The sequence below is a fragment of the Emys orbicularis genome, chromosome 1 (genome assembly GCF_028017835.1).
Source record: "Emys orbicularis isolate rEmyOrb1 chromosome 1, rEmyOrb1.hap1, whole genome shotgun sequence".
In the NCBI taxonomy this organism is placed as follows: Eukaryota; Metazoa; Chordata; order Testudines; family Emydidae; genus Emys; species Emys orbicularis.
The window spans coordinates 332901811-332918248 of record NC_088683.1 but is presented as its reverse complement, the minus strand read 5'-3'; the positions used below and the strand labels follow the sequence as shown (position 1 = coordinate 332918248).

General features: G+C 40.7%; 1 protein-coding gene across 1 annotated transcript in view; it reads right to left on the bottom strand.

Annotated features, from left to right (window-relative positions):
• Window positions 1-348: 348 nt before the first annotated feature.
• The window catches only part of SLC35F2 (solute carrier family 35 member F2), a 33779-nt gene continuing 17689 nt past the window's right edge, over window positions 349-16438 (bottom strand). The window contains exons 4-8 of the mRNA XM_065421692.1: window positions 13240-13399; window positions 10408-10564; window positions 9452-9504; window positions 8093-8247; window positions 349-573 (exon numbers count right to left, since the gene is read on the bottom strand). Of these exons, the coding sequence (XP_065277764.1) occupies window positions 349-573; window positions 8093-8247; window positions 9452-9504; window positions 10408-10564; window positions 13240-13399 (750 nt within the window). The remainder of the gene's footprint in view (window positions 574-8092; window positions 8248-9451; window positions 9505-10407; window positions 10565-13239; window positions 13400-16438) is intronic.

Below are 16438 nucleotides of genomic sequence, written 5' to 3'. Positions count from 1 at the left end.
CACAACAAAGGATTTCTGCTCCTGCTAGTGACCTGAGAGCTAGCTTTGGCTTTATCTTTATAAAGCATTTGCTCTTAAATTAATCAAACTTTCTGAACATAAGGTTCTGTCACTTCCCAGAGGCTTCCAAATATTTTTCTATTTCACTTTAAGGGACAGATCTTCAGTTGGATTAGATTAACATAGCTTCATTGATTGAGGATCTGGCCTTATCAGCTAAGTGTTTATCCAGTGTACTAAAACAAATGCAGCATGATGTACACCTTTGGCAACAGAGCAGTTCTCCATATCGATATTGAGGAATAAATTTGGCAGTACAAAAGCTTTCTTTAAAATGCTGCTAGTTTTCTAACCCGTGTTCACCCGCACATTCTCTTCTTTAGTAAACTGTACGGTAGCAGCAGGAGTTTCCTGGTGGTTCTCCTCAATTTTTAGTCCAAGGTTATCAAACCCAATGCTGGCTGGTTGTGGCAAACTGGTTGCAGCTTCTTCTGCAGTTTGAGTTGGAGTAGAACAGTACAAAATGAAGCCCACCATAATGACACCAAAGGACAGGAGGTAGAGACCTGAAAACTGACAAGGATATGGGGAGGGGAAGGGAAATAGATGTGGTTAGTAATCCTGTCTTATGATTGTGTCTTGCAGCAAGAGCATCACTTACAGCTACACTTTCTTTATGTCTCAATATTTAGAGTGCATCCATCACCATAGTATATGGGGCCCAAAAAACAAAACTCAGAAGCTTAGTCCACTGTCAGACTCAGACTACCTTAATGTTCTTCTTCACTTCCCCTTCTTAACACTGGTATACAGGGAATTGTTTTCTTAAGTTTAGACACCCATCTTGACAGATGTGACCAAGGATAACATGGTTCTAGATATGGTGATGGCAAGGAGTAATTGTTTATGCAAGTGAACACTAATGTAATATACCACTAAGTGTTTTCAATTTTAAGTGCAACATGGCCAAATTCTGTGATGGATTTGCTCCAGACTTTCACCTGGAAAGAATTTGTCCCTGTTGTTGGAATTCTGCAAGTCACTAGATCAGTAGGTGCGTTGTACATCACTTTTAACCATTTTATGGGCTATATACACGTTATTACTGGGCCAAACCGGTTTTCCCGTCTCCTGATATACACCAGTTTAACTTCACAGAAGTTATACCAGTGTAAAGAGATAACTAAGACTGTGGATCAGGCAAACAGGATTTGGTCCATTATTATCATCCAGTAAACTGTTAACATTCTAAAAAAGGAAGGATTATTACAAACCATCTTGATAGGAAAATAAGAGTCCACTTAAAGTGTTGACTTTATAAAATTGGATTTAAAATGTAACAGGATTAAATTACCCTCATCTGGGAACAGTTTGTCAGCAGACACAAAAAGCTACAGATTTTCTTCCCAACACCATAATTACTGAAGCAGCTGGATGACTGAAATCAAAATATCCCTGCTCAAAACTAGCTCCCCAGTAATAATGCAGGCATACTATTCTTTTGAGGCCTAATCCTGCTGTCAATAGAAAGACTCCCATTGGTTTCAACTCATGCAGGATTGCTCCCTACATCTGTGCTTATTGTCTTATGGCTGAGATTTTCAATTATGTCTTATGATTATTGTCTAATACTATAAATTCTGGTGGAGGTTTGTATTGTTTGATTTCTCTGCTAACACTTGCACTGACAGTTCCGGTGTCAAGAGGATTCTATTACCGACTACAATTAATGTTGACAAAGTCAGTGTTGAAAACTATTTTCAGCTGAATCAGAATTCAGTATAGCAACCCAGCTATAAACAAGTTCAGTTGCTTGGTGTATTGGCATTAATACTAGCCAGAACTTTCCAAACACTGTCCTCAATTTTGAGGAAAACAAGTAACTCTTCACAGTCACAAAATGAAGGAAAAACTGGGACTTCAGACTCAAGCCGCTTTGATAGTTGAGCACTTTGAAGGGCACCACACATACTGCACATGAAGAGGTGAGCTGGCTCAGAATGGACAGGGGCCTTAGGTTAATATGGTCACGCAGGTACAACTGAAGTTGAACTACTAAGGAAGGATAAATAGCTGCTACAATTCTAACTCCTCTTCAGCTTCTAAATCTAAATTATTTCAGAAATTATGTAAATTGGGCCAGATTCTGCTCACTTACACTGATGTTAATCTGGAGTAACTCTTACCTGTAATGGAGTTACTCCAGGGTTACAAAAGTTTAAACTGAAGACAGAATTTTGCCTGTGGATGTCTAAATTTTATTTATTGGTTCCCATGAAGAGGGTCTGTTTTCATAGAGCCTTTGGTTTATGTCCATGTTATCTTATAAACAGGCAGCTAAATTCTCATCAGGCACACAGACGTAGCAAAGCAGAGTGTACTGGTGCCCATAATCTCTAATAAGCATGCTCATGCACAGCTTCCCCTGCTATACCCCACCTAAAAGGATTATTCTTCTTATGATCTGTGGCTAAGACTTTCAAAGGGACTGATCTGGGAGCGTGACTTTCAGAAAATGCTGAGCACTCAGCCCTGAAACTCAGGCCCTTTTTGGGGTGCAGCCCAAACTTGAGGCACACAAAACAGTCACCTTTGAAAGTCTTCGCTTAGGTGCAGAGCCATTGCCAGGTCAGAGGGACACACACAGCCATAAACATGAAGATCATACCTGGACCCACCCAGGAATGCCTCTGCCTCTCAAGAAGGGGTTGTAGGACAGTTTCTTCAGGGCTTTAAAGGGAGATAATGAGAACAATGATTGTACCCTCTTCCTTGCACTTTCACTGCTGAACATGGGATTTCTGGACACACCGCACCTGCTGTGACTTGGCATAAAACAGACAACTCATCTCCAATCTGCACTGTGGATTTCTGTGGCATAACCTTGTACCATGCATGAAACTCCCACTGTCATTGATAGGAGGCCTGAGTGCATAATGTGCAACAGACAGCTACAATATGGACTGGAGAAAGTTTTGACCACTGAATAGCTTGCAGCATAGGAACTGCACGTAAGCAAAAGGGGTGATTGGAGCCTATTTGTGAGCACCCACAAAATGACTGCTGAAACTTACATTCATCCCGTAATTAGAGATGATGGTTCCCTAAGCTTTCCAATCATATTTATGTTTTACCTAATTGTTGCACTGATGTCTTGTACTGACACCGATTATTCCAGAATATTTACCAGTCATTTTAATGCAAACTCCGCTGGGATTTCTTTTCAATAGGATACTGCCAACTGCTCTTGGGGCAGTCTCCCTCTAGAGGTCCTAGCTTCCTCCTAACCTGTCCTCCTCTCTTCTTCACATTAGCCCAGTCAATCAACTTAGCTTAAAATGAGTCAATTGTGCTGTCAGTATGGAGCATTGTGGGACAGCTTCTGAAAGCCAGTAACTGTTGACCTAAGTAGCATAGTGTCTACACTGACATTACATTGAACTAACTACATTGACCGTAGCTCTATGCCTCTTGTGGCAGTGGAGTTATTAAATAGGCGTAGCAGGGTAGTTACGTCAGCAGGAGCAACGTTTAAGTGTAGACACTTCCATAGTTAGGTCGTCATAAGCTGCTTTGCATCAACCCAACTCTGTTGTGTAGACCAGGCCTCAGAGGTAGCGGGGCATGGTGCTGTTGTCCCTACACTCTCCCAAACCTTTCTACCTCCCCAACCCTCTCCATTTTCCTTCCTTTATAACTGGGCTTGTTTTCCTTTATTGGTCCCAGCTGTGGTGCATGCCGCCATGATTGGCAGTTCCAGCACCTGTGCTAGGGTGTGGTCAGCCTGGTCGCCTATAAGCCAGGAAAAGTGTCCTCCCACTTCTGCCTATGCTCAGTATGGGGTTTGCACTACAGACACAAAACCATGTTAGATGCAGGCAACTCAACTTTTTAGAGATGAGTAATTAGGAAAATTAAAAGTGGATTTTCTGATACATAAGTTACTCTAACCACTAGAGCATGTGCTAGAGAATAATAAGGTATGTCTCTTAGACACCAAGGCAGAGATACTTTTCCTGAAATAATAGAATAAAGGCTAAATCCTGGCTCTGAGTACAGGGGGCGTGCAAGGAGGAGGCGGCTCCATCATAGTCCAAGCATCGTGGCTGGAGCCATTTTCCCCGTGTGTAAATCTCAATGCCTGCATAGATAGCACAGCATTAGTTAGCTAGACGGATGGTTCTGGAAGTTGGGAGGAGAGCACTAAAGCAGCATCTGTCAAAAGCTACAGCCAGCATTCCTCCAGCACAGCCCTACTAGCTCTGTGGGGAGAGGTGTAAGGCCACGGCTACGCTCCCACCCTGCTTACACAAACGCCTCCTGAAGCGTTGAATGCTAAGACGACTGCTGGCTGGCCTCCCTCACTTATGTTCTGAAGGCCAATCTGAATCTGTGTAGACAGTGGCAGTCTTTACAGTGACGGCGATGGGAATCAGATTGGGCCCTAATAACAGAAGCAGCCACGCCATGTTTGCTTCCTGCACTGGGGCAGGAAAGAGTCTCCCATTCTCCTTCCCCTCACAGACTCATAGGCAGAGACATGTAATTTAACCCTTCCGGTGCACACTGGACTGGGTTCAATTTCTAGCTCTGTCACAAACTTTCCTATGTGACATTAGGCAACTTATTTCACTTCTCTGGCCTTCAGATTCTCTATCTGTAAAATGATGATCAAAATCCTTCCTGACCTCGCAGGGATGGTGTGGGGCTAAATATTTGGGAGAGTGCTCGGATACGACGGGGATGGGGCCAGATAAGTATGGGGGTTGGGATTAAAGTAGACAGAAGTGCTGCTCAGTAATCTGGTGTCACTAGAACTCATTTGGGTTGAACTCATTAAATTTGGGGGTGGGGAGAAATGTGTGGCACTGACTGCAGGGGGGGAGGGATAGCTCAGTGGTTTGAGCATTAGCCTGCCAAACCCAGGGTTGTGAGCTCAGTCCTTGAGGGGGCCACTTAGGGATCTGGGGCAAAATCAGTACTTGGTCCTGCTAGTGAAGGCAGGGGGCTGGACTCGATGACCTTTCAAGGTCCCTTCCAGTTCTAGGAGATAGGATATCTCCATTAATTTTGCAGCCCCTTCCCTTTGGAACTGAAACAGAAAGGGGGTTATTCTTCAGGCACAAAGTAAGCCATTGTTCCATTCTTTGACACCTTTTGCCTTGGTAGTTCCACAGTTCCAGTGTGTTTTATGCCTCAGACTGGTGAAGAAATAAACTGAGTTTTCTCGCATTGTTTTGCTTGCCCTCTTCTAGCTGCTTTGAGAGGAGAGATTTTGTTTCCCCTTCCACCAGGACACCTTCAGCATGACTTTTAGGCTACTATATGGGGAACAGGGCTGAGTTCAGAGGACTAAAAGCCCCATTCAAGAACAAGTATTTATTTATTTTCTGTTTTTACTCTGTTTTATTCAGTCAGGCTTTGTTGCACCAATTTAAATCAGCATAGCAACTAATTTTCGTTAAATCTGCACAATTTTTGTGTTTAGACAAGGCACCATCCACTACCAAGTCTAAAGTCTACTATCAATGTGATTGGTAATCCAGTAACTCCACCTAGCGTCCAGATTTGCAACAGACTCTTTCCTAGACGTTTATACAACAGAAGCACGTTCAGAAAATATTTGTGGCAAGCAAACTCCCTCCCTGCTCAGTCTTTGGAGAGCTCCTGGGGTTTTGGTTTGTTTGATATTTGGCATTGTATTTCAGATCTCAGCTGCATGTAAGACAATGACAGAAGGGGTGAAAATGTAATTCTGAAAGGGAGGGATGGCCATATGAAGGCCCCCTGTGGGCCTGAACCTGTAAGGGGCCAAGTATCCTAATTCCTATTGATTCCAGTGGTAGGCAAGGGCTCACAGCACCACGCAGGAATAGGAATGGGAACTTCCCCCACCCCAGATACCATTCTGTGATGAGCTTATTCCAAGTGGCAATAATGGCAAAGGTTAACAAAACCATCATGTACTAGAAGACCACAGCCAGGAACCCCTGGGGTTAGAAGAAATCAGAAAAGTATAGTAGAATAAAGGCACTCTGTGGCATAAAGCTAAGATGAAGAAAGAGATACTCTAACTTCACCTGCAACAGCCTCTGAGGGGCCTTAGATGGAATATCATTTGGTGACAAGAGAAAAACTGTTCTTCATCAGTAAGAGTTGAGTAGTTCCTTGCATTTTTTGTAGTATATTCAATCCCCTATACCTTTATAATCCATGAAACATCCTTCCTGGTGTCTTTGTGCAACAGCAAAGGAAAGATAACATAACTTTGCTGCTGTTAAATATGCAAAAATTGTGCTTCCTGGTGTGCAGTTACCTAGTTCTCCCCTTAGACCTGCTTGTAACTGTAGGTACTGCATTAGTATTGCTCCATTCTCTTGCTGCCTCCCCTTGGCTGTTTTAAATTACTTATAGAAGCGCTCTGATTGTGGAGTTGTCATTCTCCAGACAATTTCATTCCTTGATCATTCATAGTGTAATCCAGAGTTCATTACTGCTCCTTTTGCCCAGGAAAAATGTATGATGGTTTCAAACACCACTCACTCCACCTTGCTTTGTGAAGACACTAGCAAAGAATTAATTTAACCCTGAATAAATTAGTCTATATAAAATATATATATAAAAAAGACTTCCTATCGTGTCCTTCACTTATTTTTATATGTGCCTGAAATTCTCTTATAACTTACCCCCAACGCCTTCTGAAATCCACCTTTCTTCTTCTTTTTTTTTTTTTTTTAAACCAACATTGGCTGGTACCAGATGCTTCAGAAAGAGATGCAAGAAACTCTGCGGTGGGCAATTATGGGACAATCTGCATCTAGGGAAAGCTTCCTCCCAACCCCCAACAGTAAGAAGTTGTCTTAAAGCCTCATGCTTCAGGGTTTATATATGTCCCTTCCAAAATTGTTGCTTATCTTTTAAAAATATTTACTATTAGCTGTATAAATGTCTAATCCCTTCTTCAATGACGCCATTAGCTGTTTGGTGCCAAGATACATCATTGATAGGTGACTTAGAAATGGATGCAGTAACTGAGCTGCCTGTTACAATACACAGTGCAGACATTTTCAGTCTGTCATATTTACTTAATTTTTAAAACGAACACTGTTGAGTAGGTTAGATACAAATTTTATTAATGCTCAAAAGTGTTGCAATCTGGTGGGGAATGTCAATTGCTAAATCTCTCTTTGAAAGGAAACTCTAGCAATTGTGTGTGCTTGACACTACAATACTTCTGCTCTTATGCTTCAGAACCAAAATAAATGGTCCTTCACCTTTAGAACTAAATTTGACATAAAAGCTTCTGATTTCTGTATGGCTGAGGGCAAGTGACCTCCTGGAGTAATACAGCTAAGCCTCTTAAGCAAAGTTCTCAAGCTTCTCACTAAGCTTTTCCATCCACTGAGAGGGTCAATGATTAAAAAGGTGATAGTGAGCTCGGAATGACTCTGGGTACAAAGGATCAGTTAGAGTGGAAGGGTTGGTTTTAATAGGACCACACAGCTGCAACAGAATGCTAAAGAAACAAATCTTACAGAAGCAGTTCCACAGAATGTCCTAGTCAGAGTGTAGAACAGATTCATTTGTCTTCAGAACTCAGTGTCTTGAGTTCTGTTCAGAGATATAACTGCATAGACTTGATTCTTCTCTCACAGATGTCTCTAATAACTGATTAAACATGCAGAAAACATTTACTTTTGAGCTCAGTCCAAGCCATAGCTTCAGATGGAGACACGCTTGAACTTTTGGATCTGAACTTTTTAATAGCCTTTGAGGGCTGACCAGATCTGAACACTCCCAAAGTTTGGGTGATTCAAAATATGGATTAAGAAAAGAACTCTGGGACTAGGATGAATCACTAATTTATTTACAGTTTCTTGCGCTGATTGCAAGACTTTCTGAGGGTTTTGCAATGCTCTTTAGCAACTTAATCCAGAAAGTGTGAAATGAATTTTAAATCACCATCTACCTAACAGTGCAGTATTATGCAATTAAACTTGAGTCTTCTGATTCGAATAGCTGTTAGAGACAGTTAAGATGGTTATGCTTTGGAATGAAACTTAACTGAAACCATGATTGAATGTTTGCTTACCTTATAGCCAAACAGGAACAGTCCAAAAAAAAGACTGTAGAGATCAGCTGTCAGAATGCCCAAGTTGACAGAAGTAGCGCTAGTAACTTTAATCACTACTGGCATGAAGCTATACAGCCCAAACATACAGAGGGCAAAAGCCACGAATAGTAACACTGTAAAACAAGACAACAATTTACACTAAAAGGAATGAATAATAAGAGAGCAAAAAAGACTGATGTTCTTCAGACATTGTAAATCTTTGCACATTTTATCAGGTGCTACAGTAATACAAATAATAAATATTAATCAGACTGGGTACACGCAAGTTCCTTACACATAACTCTCTTGTATGGCAAAAACAAGAAAGAAAGAAAATTACAGTAACAGGGAAAGTCTTGTACAGATTCAGATGCTGTGTGGATGAATCGCAGGGAGGAAGTACTGAATTTCTATACAGACCTTGATCACAGGGAGATGAAGGAGGGGGCCTGTAACATCAAAAAAAAGGAATAATCCTGTTCTTTCAGTCTTCATTGGATAATACTAGAGCTGGTCAGAGAAATGTTGATGGACCCATATTCCATCAGAATATGCAATTCCATCTAAATCAAAACACTTTATGAAATCACGTCATTTTTGCTGGAGTTTAATTTCAGAAGAAATCAGAAAAACTGCAACAGGTTGAAACATCCCATTTTGACCCTTTCAAAGCAAAACTTCTCAAATTTTCATTTTGAAATGACATTTCATTTCAAGTTTTTAAATCTTGTATTAAATGATACAAAAGAAAAACGTTGGAATTGAAATGAAACATTTTGATTGGCCCAAAATGAATTTTATTTGGGGAATTTTCCTTTGCAGAGAATCTCAAGATTTTTGGTTTTCGCTCAGATTCGGAACGAAGCCAAATTTTGAAATCTTGATCTTTTGCAAAACTGAATTTCTGTCCTCCAATCAGCTCTAGTTAAGACTAACTTTGCCTAGAGGGGACACCAGCATCTGCCTGAAATATTCTGGCTGAAACAAACCCAGTCAAGACAACAATGATGTTGGTGGCATGAATAAAATATTATGAAATAGCAGCCAATGCCATAACTTCTGTCTTGATTGGATCTTCTGTACTTTGGCGGTCAATGTGGTTCAGTTCCATGGACCTACGTGGATTTTGGGGTCCAAAACCTGTAAAGCTTATCTCTTTGCTACCCAGAGTTTGCATAGAGTACAGCTTTTTTTTTTTAAACACAGTATGAATGTTGCTTGTTTTATGCCAACAAATGAAATAAAGGGAAATGAAGATATCATAGCTCTGATAAATTCAACCAATTATCCATTTTTCTGAGGTGTTTTAATTTATACATAATTTTAATGTACACATACCAATTTTCCAGTTCCACTGAATGTGAGCAATGTCCGAGTGTTCCACAATGGCTCTACGTAAGAAAAGACAATGCTGGAGTGAAAATTACTTTGCATTGTTTTCACTATGTATTCAAATAGTGGATTTAATTACGAGCATGTATAAGAAATGCTTTGACTTTCTTTCTCTCTTATAATAAGGAAAGAATACATAAGAGTTAAATAAAAAGGCTCTTTGCCTTTCACAGGTTCACTTGCTATTTAACATACCATCTGAGAAAATGATTAACTGTGATGCTGAGAGGTGAGGAACATAACATTAATTAGTAGGCCTTGTTTGCCTGCGCTCTCTGTCTCCATGTTTGTTTGCAATAGTAAATGTTGCCTCATTTTTAAATTCAAGCTTAAACATCACAAATACCCCCCTCTTTAATCATCCCTTTTCCTTTTAAATACATTTTAACACTGATTTTTTAGTCACTTTAGAAAATCATAGAAGTCATTCTGCCGGGGAGTAACTCCTGCAGGTTCCCACTGGAAAAACTTTTACAGAAATGCAATCCCGTGAGTAATCCTTTGTCACATGAGTGGTCCCATGAAGGTCAATGAGACTATTCACACAAGTACAGACTATGGCCCAGATCCTCAGAGGTATTTAGGTACCGCACTCCCATTGAAATCAATGGAAGTTTGGCACCTAAATGCCTTTGAGGATCTGGGCCCACACTCAGACAGGTTTGCAGGATTGGACCTCAAGGGTGCTACATGAAGCAGCAGCATGTATGACCTAGGCAGCAGATGTAAAAAGGAAACGAAATGCATACTGCAGATCAATAAAAAGGACCCCAAATGCCTAGGTAAATGCAAACTTAACAATGAATTAATTTAAAAACAATAGCACCATTTGGTGGTACACAAAGAAATCATTCTGCAGTGTGTTCTTAATTAGGGTTAAAGTAAATATATTAGATCCTTACAGCTGTAGACCGCTGATAATAGTCCCAAACAAGCCCACCATTCCTAGAAACTCCACTCTGCTCAGATTTTTCACAATGTATTCCTCACTCACATTAGAAATGGCATACAAAGAAGCACCCAGCAGAACTAAGACATCGCCAACCACCACGTCACTTCCTGTACAGAAATATTAATCCACAAAAAGGGAAATACTGTAAACACTTTTTAGGTTTGTTTTTTTTTTTTTTTTTTTTTAAATAAACAAGTTTATTTCTAATGTCTCCACCTTTCAGGTTAGGGAGAGGGGAATGTTTATGTCCTGCTTGTGACCGATCACTCGCAAACAGAAGGCTGACAATGCCAAAGGCTCCAGCCGTCCTTGCAAAATTTGGGGCCAGCTGAGCTTTTGGTTTTTATTTTAAAGGTTAAAACACACTTAGTAAGGTGCAGTTCTATCTAGTTCTGCTACAGTTAAGCACTGTGTGGGAATTCCAGAAGAATCCTATCTTTCAGACCATTGATTCAGTTCTTCTGCATTAAGGGCCTGATTCAGCTCCCATTAAAGTCAATTTATTGATTTCAGGGGGAGCTGAATTAGGCTCTAAGTCTATGAAAGCTCTTAAGTGGGTGCTACAAGTCTGTGATTGCATGATATGGGCTAAAATAAGCCTTTTATACTATACTAATGGGATTCCCTGTAATGCCAACAGTCTTCAGGTAATGCCCTTATGCATCGGTTCAATAGCCAGATCGTTGCTCTCATTAAAGTCCTTGATTTGATTTAAAACCTCTTCCCCAAGCAGTTTGATAGTCGTTCTTTAGGAAACATGACTGGGAGCTGGGGGAAGGACTGAGAAAGACCCTTCTTGCAAGAAGTATATCTATGTTGTATCTATGATGGATGAATCATGACAAATCTAGAAATCTCAGGGAAGGAAGATTTTCCCTTTGGACTCTATTCTGTCATAGATTCTAAGGCCAGAAGAGACCATTGTGATCATCAAGTCTGACCTCCCGTACAACACAGGCCATAGAACTTCCCCAAAATAATTCCTAGAGCAGCTCTTTTAGAAAAACATCCCATCTTGATTTAAAAATTGTCAGTGATGAAGAATCCACCATGACCCTTGATAAATTGTTTCAATGGTTAATTACTCTCACCGTTAAAAATTTACATCTTATTTGCAGTCTGAATTTGTCTAGCTTTATCTTCCAGCCATTGGATTGTGTTATACCTTTCTCTGCTAGATTGAAGAGCCCATTATCAAACATTAGTCATGCTTACTAATGTCAAGTAGCACTACGACTACACTACAAAAAAGATGTCTTTTTACATCAAGATAGATATCACACTCACTGTAAAATCCTGGTGGAGACAAGGCAGAAGGCGGTTTTACCTCCATGTAGCTACTCGAGGTCAAACTACACCTCCCACCTGAGGTTTACCTTGACTCGTTTCTGCTAGGATTTACATTGAGATAGCTAAAAGCTGTGTAGTGTAGACAAAGCCTAAGTCATATGAAAAGACCCACTGACATCAATGAGACTGGTTGTGTAAGTAGGTGCTATTCAGTGTATTTAACAGTTGCAGTTCCGGGCCCATTATAAGTTTTTTAATTGGACTAAAGACATGTTGATATGTTAGCTCTAGCCAAAGAGAACTCATCCACACTCTCTTTGGTTTGCAACAGTACTAATTACTAGAAGTTTTAATTAACTCCAAAATCTAAAGGGCAAGGTTTTATTTGAGGAGAGATTAAAAGAGATAAACATACACATAGGCCACAGTACTCAGCTGCACCCAATAAATAAGTGCTGTACACAGCAGGATTGCCAATAGTCCCTTATTACAAGGGACATCCCTTATTTTTTCATCTCTGTATAACAAGATCGGGAGTTGCTGAGTGCTGCAAAAAGCAGCAAGAAATACCCCTGGTGAAGGTAGATAAGTACTGCTTATTATTAATAATGATAATTAATAATGATATCGGAAGGAGGGGTGGGGCAGAGGTACTAAGAAAATGGTGCCTTATTCTTGAAATACAATGTTGGCAACCCTAGGTAATGGGCAAGCTGCAAAGGATCTCTCTGTGGCTCCCTAATGCTGGTTCTGGCTCGAGATTGTTTTGGCCCCAGCATAGTTTAGAGCAGCCCTAATCCTGCTCTAATCTATGCCCAATTGGCCGTTGGCCTCAAGGAGCCAACCTTCCTGGCCACACCTCCTCCATCCCCAGCATGCCCCTGACACCGACTTCGATGCCACACAGGGATTCCCCTATACAAGCAGTATCTCCAGCTGCAGAGAGCTGCTAGCCTTCTGGCCCCTTCATGCCTTTGGAGTGGTGCAAAAAGATAGAAGCAGGGCTTAATGAACTTGGGCCCAGATCCTCAAAGGTATTTAGGTGCCTAACTCCCAATGAAATCAATGGGACTTAGGCACCTAAATACCTTTGAGAATCTTGGCCTCAGTCTTTGAGGCAGTAGCATTAACCCAGGTCTGCAGGCAAATGGATACCACCATCCCCATAAGTCTGAATACAAGTCCTCAAATACTGTCTTTGGGGAGCGAGGAGCTACTAACTTCAACAAAGGAACCAAAAGTGGGAGTGTTGTTCTCCAGGACAAGTAGAAGAGAATCCTGTAACATATGGCTCCACCCCCATGTCTGCAGTCTGAAAAGACAGAAGTCCTAGAGTTTGGAAGGGTGTTAACCTGAAATAGAGGGTGTCACCCTGGAATAGAGTCAAACCCATTCACCATGAGTTTTCTCTTCTTTTGTCTCCCCTTTGAAAGTAAGAATGTCATGAAACCCATGTCTCCACACTCTTCCCAGATGATAACCAATTCCTTACCTTCACTGTTCTGCCTCCCAGCTAATATGTCTGCACCAACCATAGTTCCCACACCCAACAGACAGACAGCAACAGCTATGAAATGGATGAGTCTGTATCTTGCACGCAGAATGAACCATGATAGAGCCATCAACACAGGGATCCCAAAGCAGTCCAGCAGCTATGTGTACAGAGAAACAGTTTTTAATTAGAAATCTGCCAAAAAAAAAATATCTTGATTTCACCATCCAGAGGGCAAACATGGATTTCATTCTCCACCAGAGTACATCAGGAGTAAGCCTATGGAAGTCAATGAAGTTACACCAGTGTAAAGCCAGTTTAGGTCAGAGGGGAATCAGGTCCACATTTTGCCATCAAAGCCATTATGTGACTTAGGCAGGAGTGGATGCTACTGAGTGGAAAGTTTCTCGTATCTATAAACTAAGTGTATTTATTCATGATGGGTCTGCTCACCCCCACTATCGTTAGGAGTGAGAGTGTTGAAAATGTTGCTACTAAACCAATGTTCCTCCAGGGGCCACTGAACTACTAGAAAGAGGATTTTTGTTTGGATTTCATTTTTTTCCTCTTTTTATGTGGTTTTATTTTGCCACACTAAAGTAGCTAAATCTGGTCATGCTCAACTGGGTTTTTTATTTTTTCCCCTTTTCTACCTTGAATTCTGAACTACGGGCTAGATTCTGATCCCAGTTACACCAGTGAAAATCTAGAGTAAATCCAGTAAAAATAATGGAGTTATTGCAGCTTTGTACTAATGCGACTGAGACCAAAATCTGGCCCTGCATTTTTAAGATGGGTTCTGCTGAAAAAAACCTATGTTTTGGTTAATTTAGTGCTACTGAAAGGAAAGTTGTAAATAATTTTTGAGGGGAACAGTTATCCCATAGCCAGTTTCCAAAACCTCCAGTTTCTTCCAGAAAACATCTACAATACAGCAATGCATTATCAGTCCAAAACTCTGTAGTATACTCAAAACTGAAAACTGGGTTGCAGCATAAAACAGATTAAATGTAACAGAAAATTAAGTAACACAAGGAACATTGTGCCAATTGTATTATTCATTTTTTATATCTAATTCAGTAAAAACAACAAACACCTTTCCTGTTGGAATTTGCCAGAAACTGATGTTGACTTTCTAGTCTGCCTCAATGGATGCATAGAAAGTAGGGTTAAGGGACTAGTCAAATTTAGGTCCAGCTTCCCACAGAGCCCTGTACATTGTGCTTCAAATCACTGAAACTTACCAGAACTAAAACATACATATTAAAAACTGATCTCCTGGAGTCACATCCAAACATAAGTGCCAAATCAATGGAACTTCTCACGTAAGTACCATGATCAAGAGTTAGCCCTCCGTCCTTAATGTTCACTGTTACTTTTTGCCTTTCTAAATACACCATTTCAGTGTTTTATTCTGCATACTCCTGTTACTGAAGTGTGATTACCACTTACAAAAGCAAGGCTGCAAAGTGACTTTTGTTTATTACCCCATGTTTTCACTACCTCATAACTATACAGAGTATTTCAACTAAAATCAAGACAGCAGAAAGAGGAATTGTCACAGGTTAAATCTTAATTGTGCTTCATAAATCACATGCTCCGTCTAATCCTGCTATCAGTTTTTTCTCTGTTCCCTGGATTCTCTCCAGTTTGCCCTATCTGAGAAGCCCACAGATGTACAGGGACCTACCAAGGCTGTATTATGAGAACATGTTCTGACATGTATTACCAAACATTCCAATGTAGCATTTGCTTTATGGTAAGAATGAAAACATTTACACTTCCTCTGGCACCACTGAATTCTGTGGTTTTGTCTAGTGTTAAACTAAAGGTGCCATTTATCTGCTGGAACAGCAATGCACATTGTTCTAGATTTCACAGCTCTGTTACTCCATTGCCTGTAATTAAAGGCTATGTTGAGAGTTTACTTTCAGCCCTATGTAGGGAGGTGTTTAACTACCCATCCCAGGAGGAGTTCCAGAAAGGAATGGTGACTCTGAGGCCTGATCTACATCTAAAACAGGTCAACCTAGCTGTGTCACTCAGTGATGTAAAAATACACAACCCTGAGAGATGTAGCTAAGCTGACCTAGGCCCAGGTATAGACACCGTTAGGTTGATGGAAGAATTCTGCTGTCGACCTAGCTACCCCCTCTCGAGGGAAAAAATCCTTTTGTCATTGTAGCAAATGTCTACACTACAATGCTGCCGCAGCACCATAGCTGTGCAGTATAGACAGGCTGAGATGTCCCTCTGCATCACAGTTTCCCTTGAGCGAATATTTTTGGGTGGGTGAAGGGAATTTGCTGCAACAGCCCACTTCTACCTTCTGTATATTCCGTCTCATCCAGCTAGTGACATGTAAGAGAGCTTTACCATTGCTCTGTCTAGTCTCTGCCCCCCTCCAACCCACTTGCTCAGAGAAATGAGCATCAGACACAAAGCTCCGTCTCTTCCCTCCACCATGCACAGACTCATAAGCCCTGCCCAGCCATACAGGCTATACAGCCTTATGTCCAGTTACTCCCCTATGCATCTGCTTAGGGATAAATCACAACTAAGCTCCAAGGTGGTTGTCTCCTAGAATGAAGCACTTAAAAGTGACCTGCAAAGGATTTTTTAAAACTGTGTTTGTCCCCTTTTTGGTTCTCAATGATGGATAAAGTCAAAGGGGTTGTGGGGAGAGTGTTTAAGGATGTTTGTTTGTTTTCTGCCCTTTTTTTTTTTTTTTTTTAACCTTTAGAAATGTCAGGAATGTAAAATCTTGTCTTCCCTGATTTTGCTGAAAGACCAGCCAGCGCTATTAGGGAATCTATCTGAAATTGCTGAATCTTTAACAAAGCCTCCTCTGCGTGAAATGATAGTCATTGACGTCAAATAGGTTTTACCAAAAAGAAGCAAAAGCAAAGAGTTTTAGACAATCTATCTAGAAATGTCCCTTTCACTATTTATAGATAAATGCGGTCACCATTTCACTAGTTTTCTAATCATCAAACAGTCCTCCAGCCCAGACTGAAAAAATCATTTTAAAAATAAAAAACTTTAATAGATTTTTAAGCCCAGAAGGGACCATGAGATGATCTATTCTGACCTCCACAGAATTTCAGCCAGTGATTCCTACATCTAGCCCAATAACGCCAATAACTTGTGGTTAAGCTAGAGCACATCTTTTAGAAAGAGTTCCAATCTTGATTGAAAC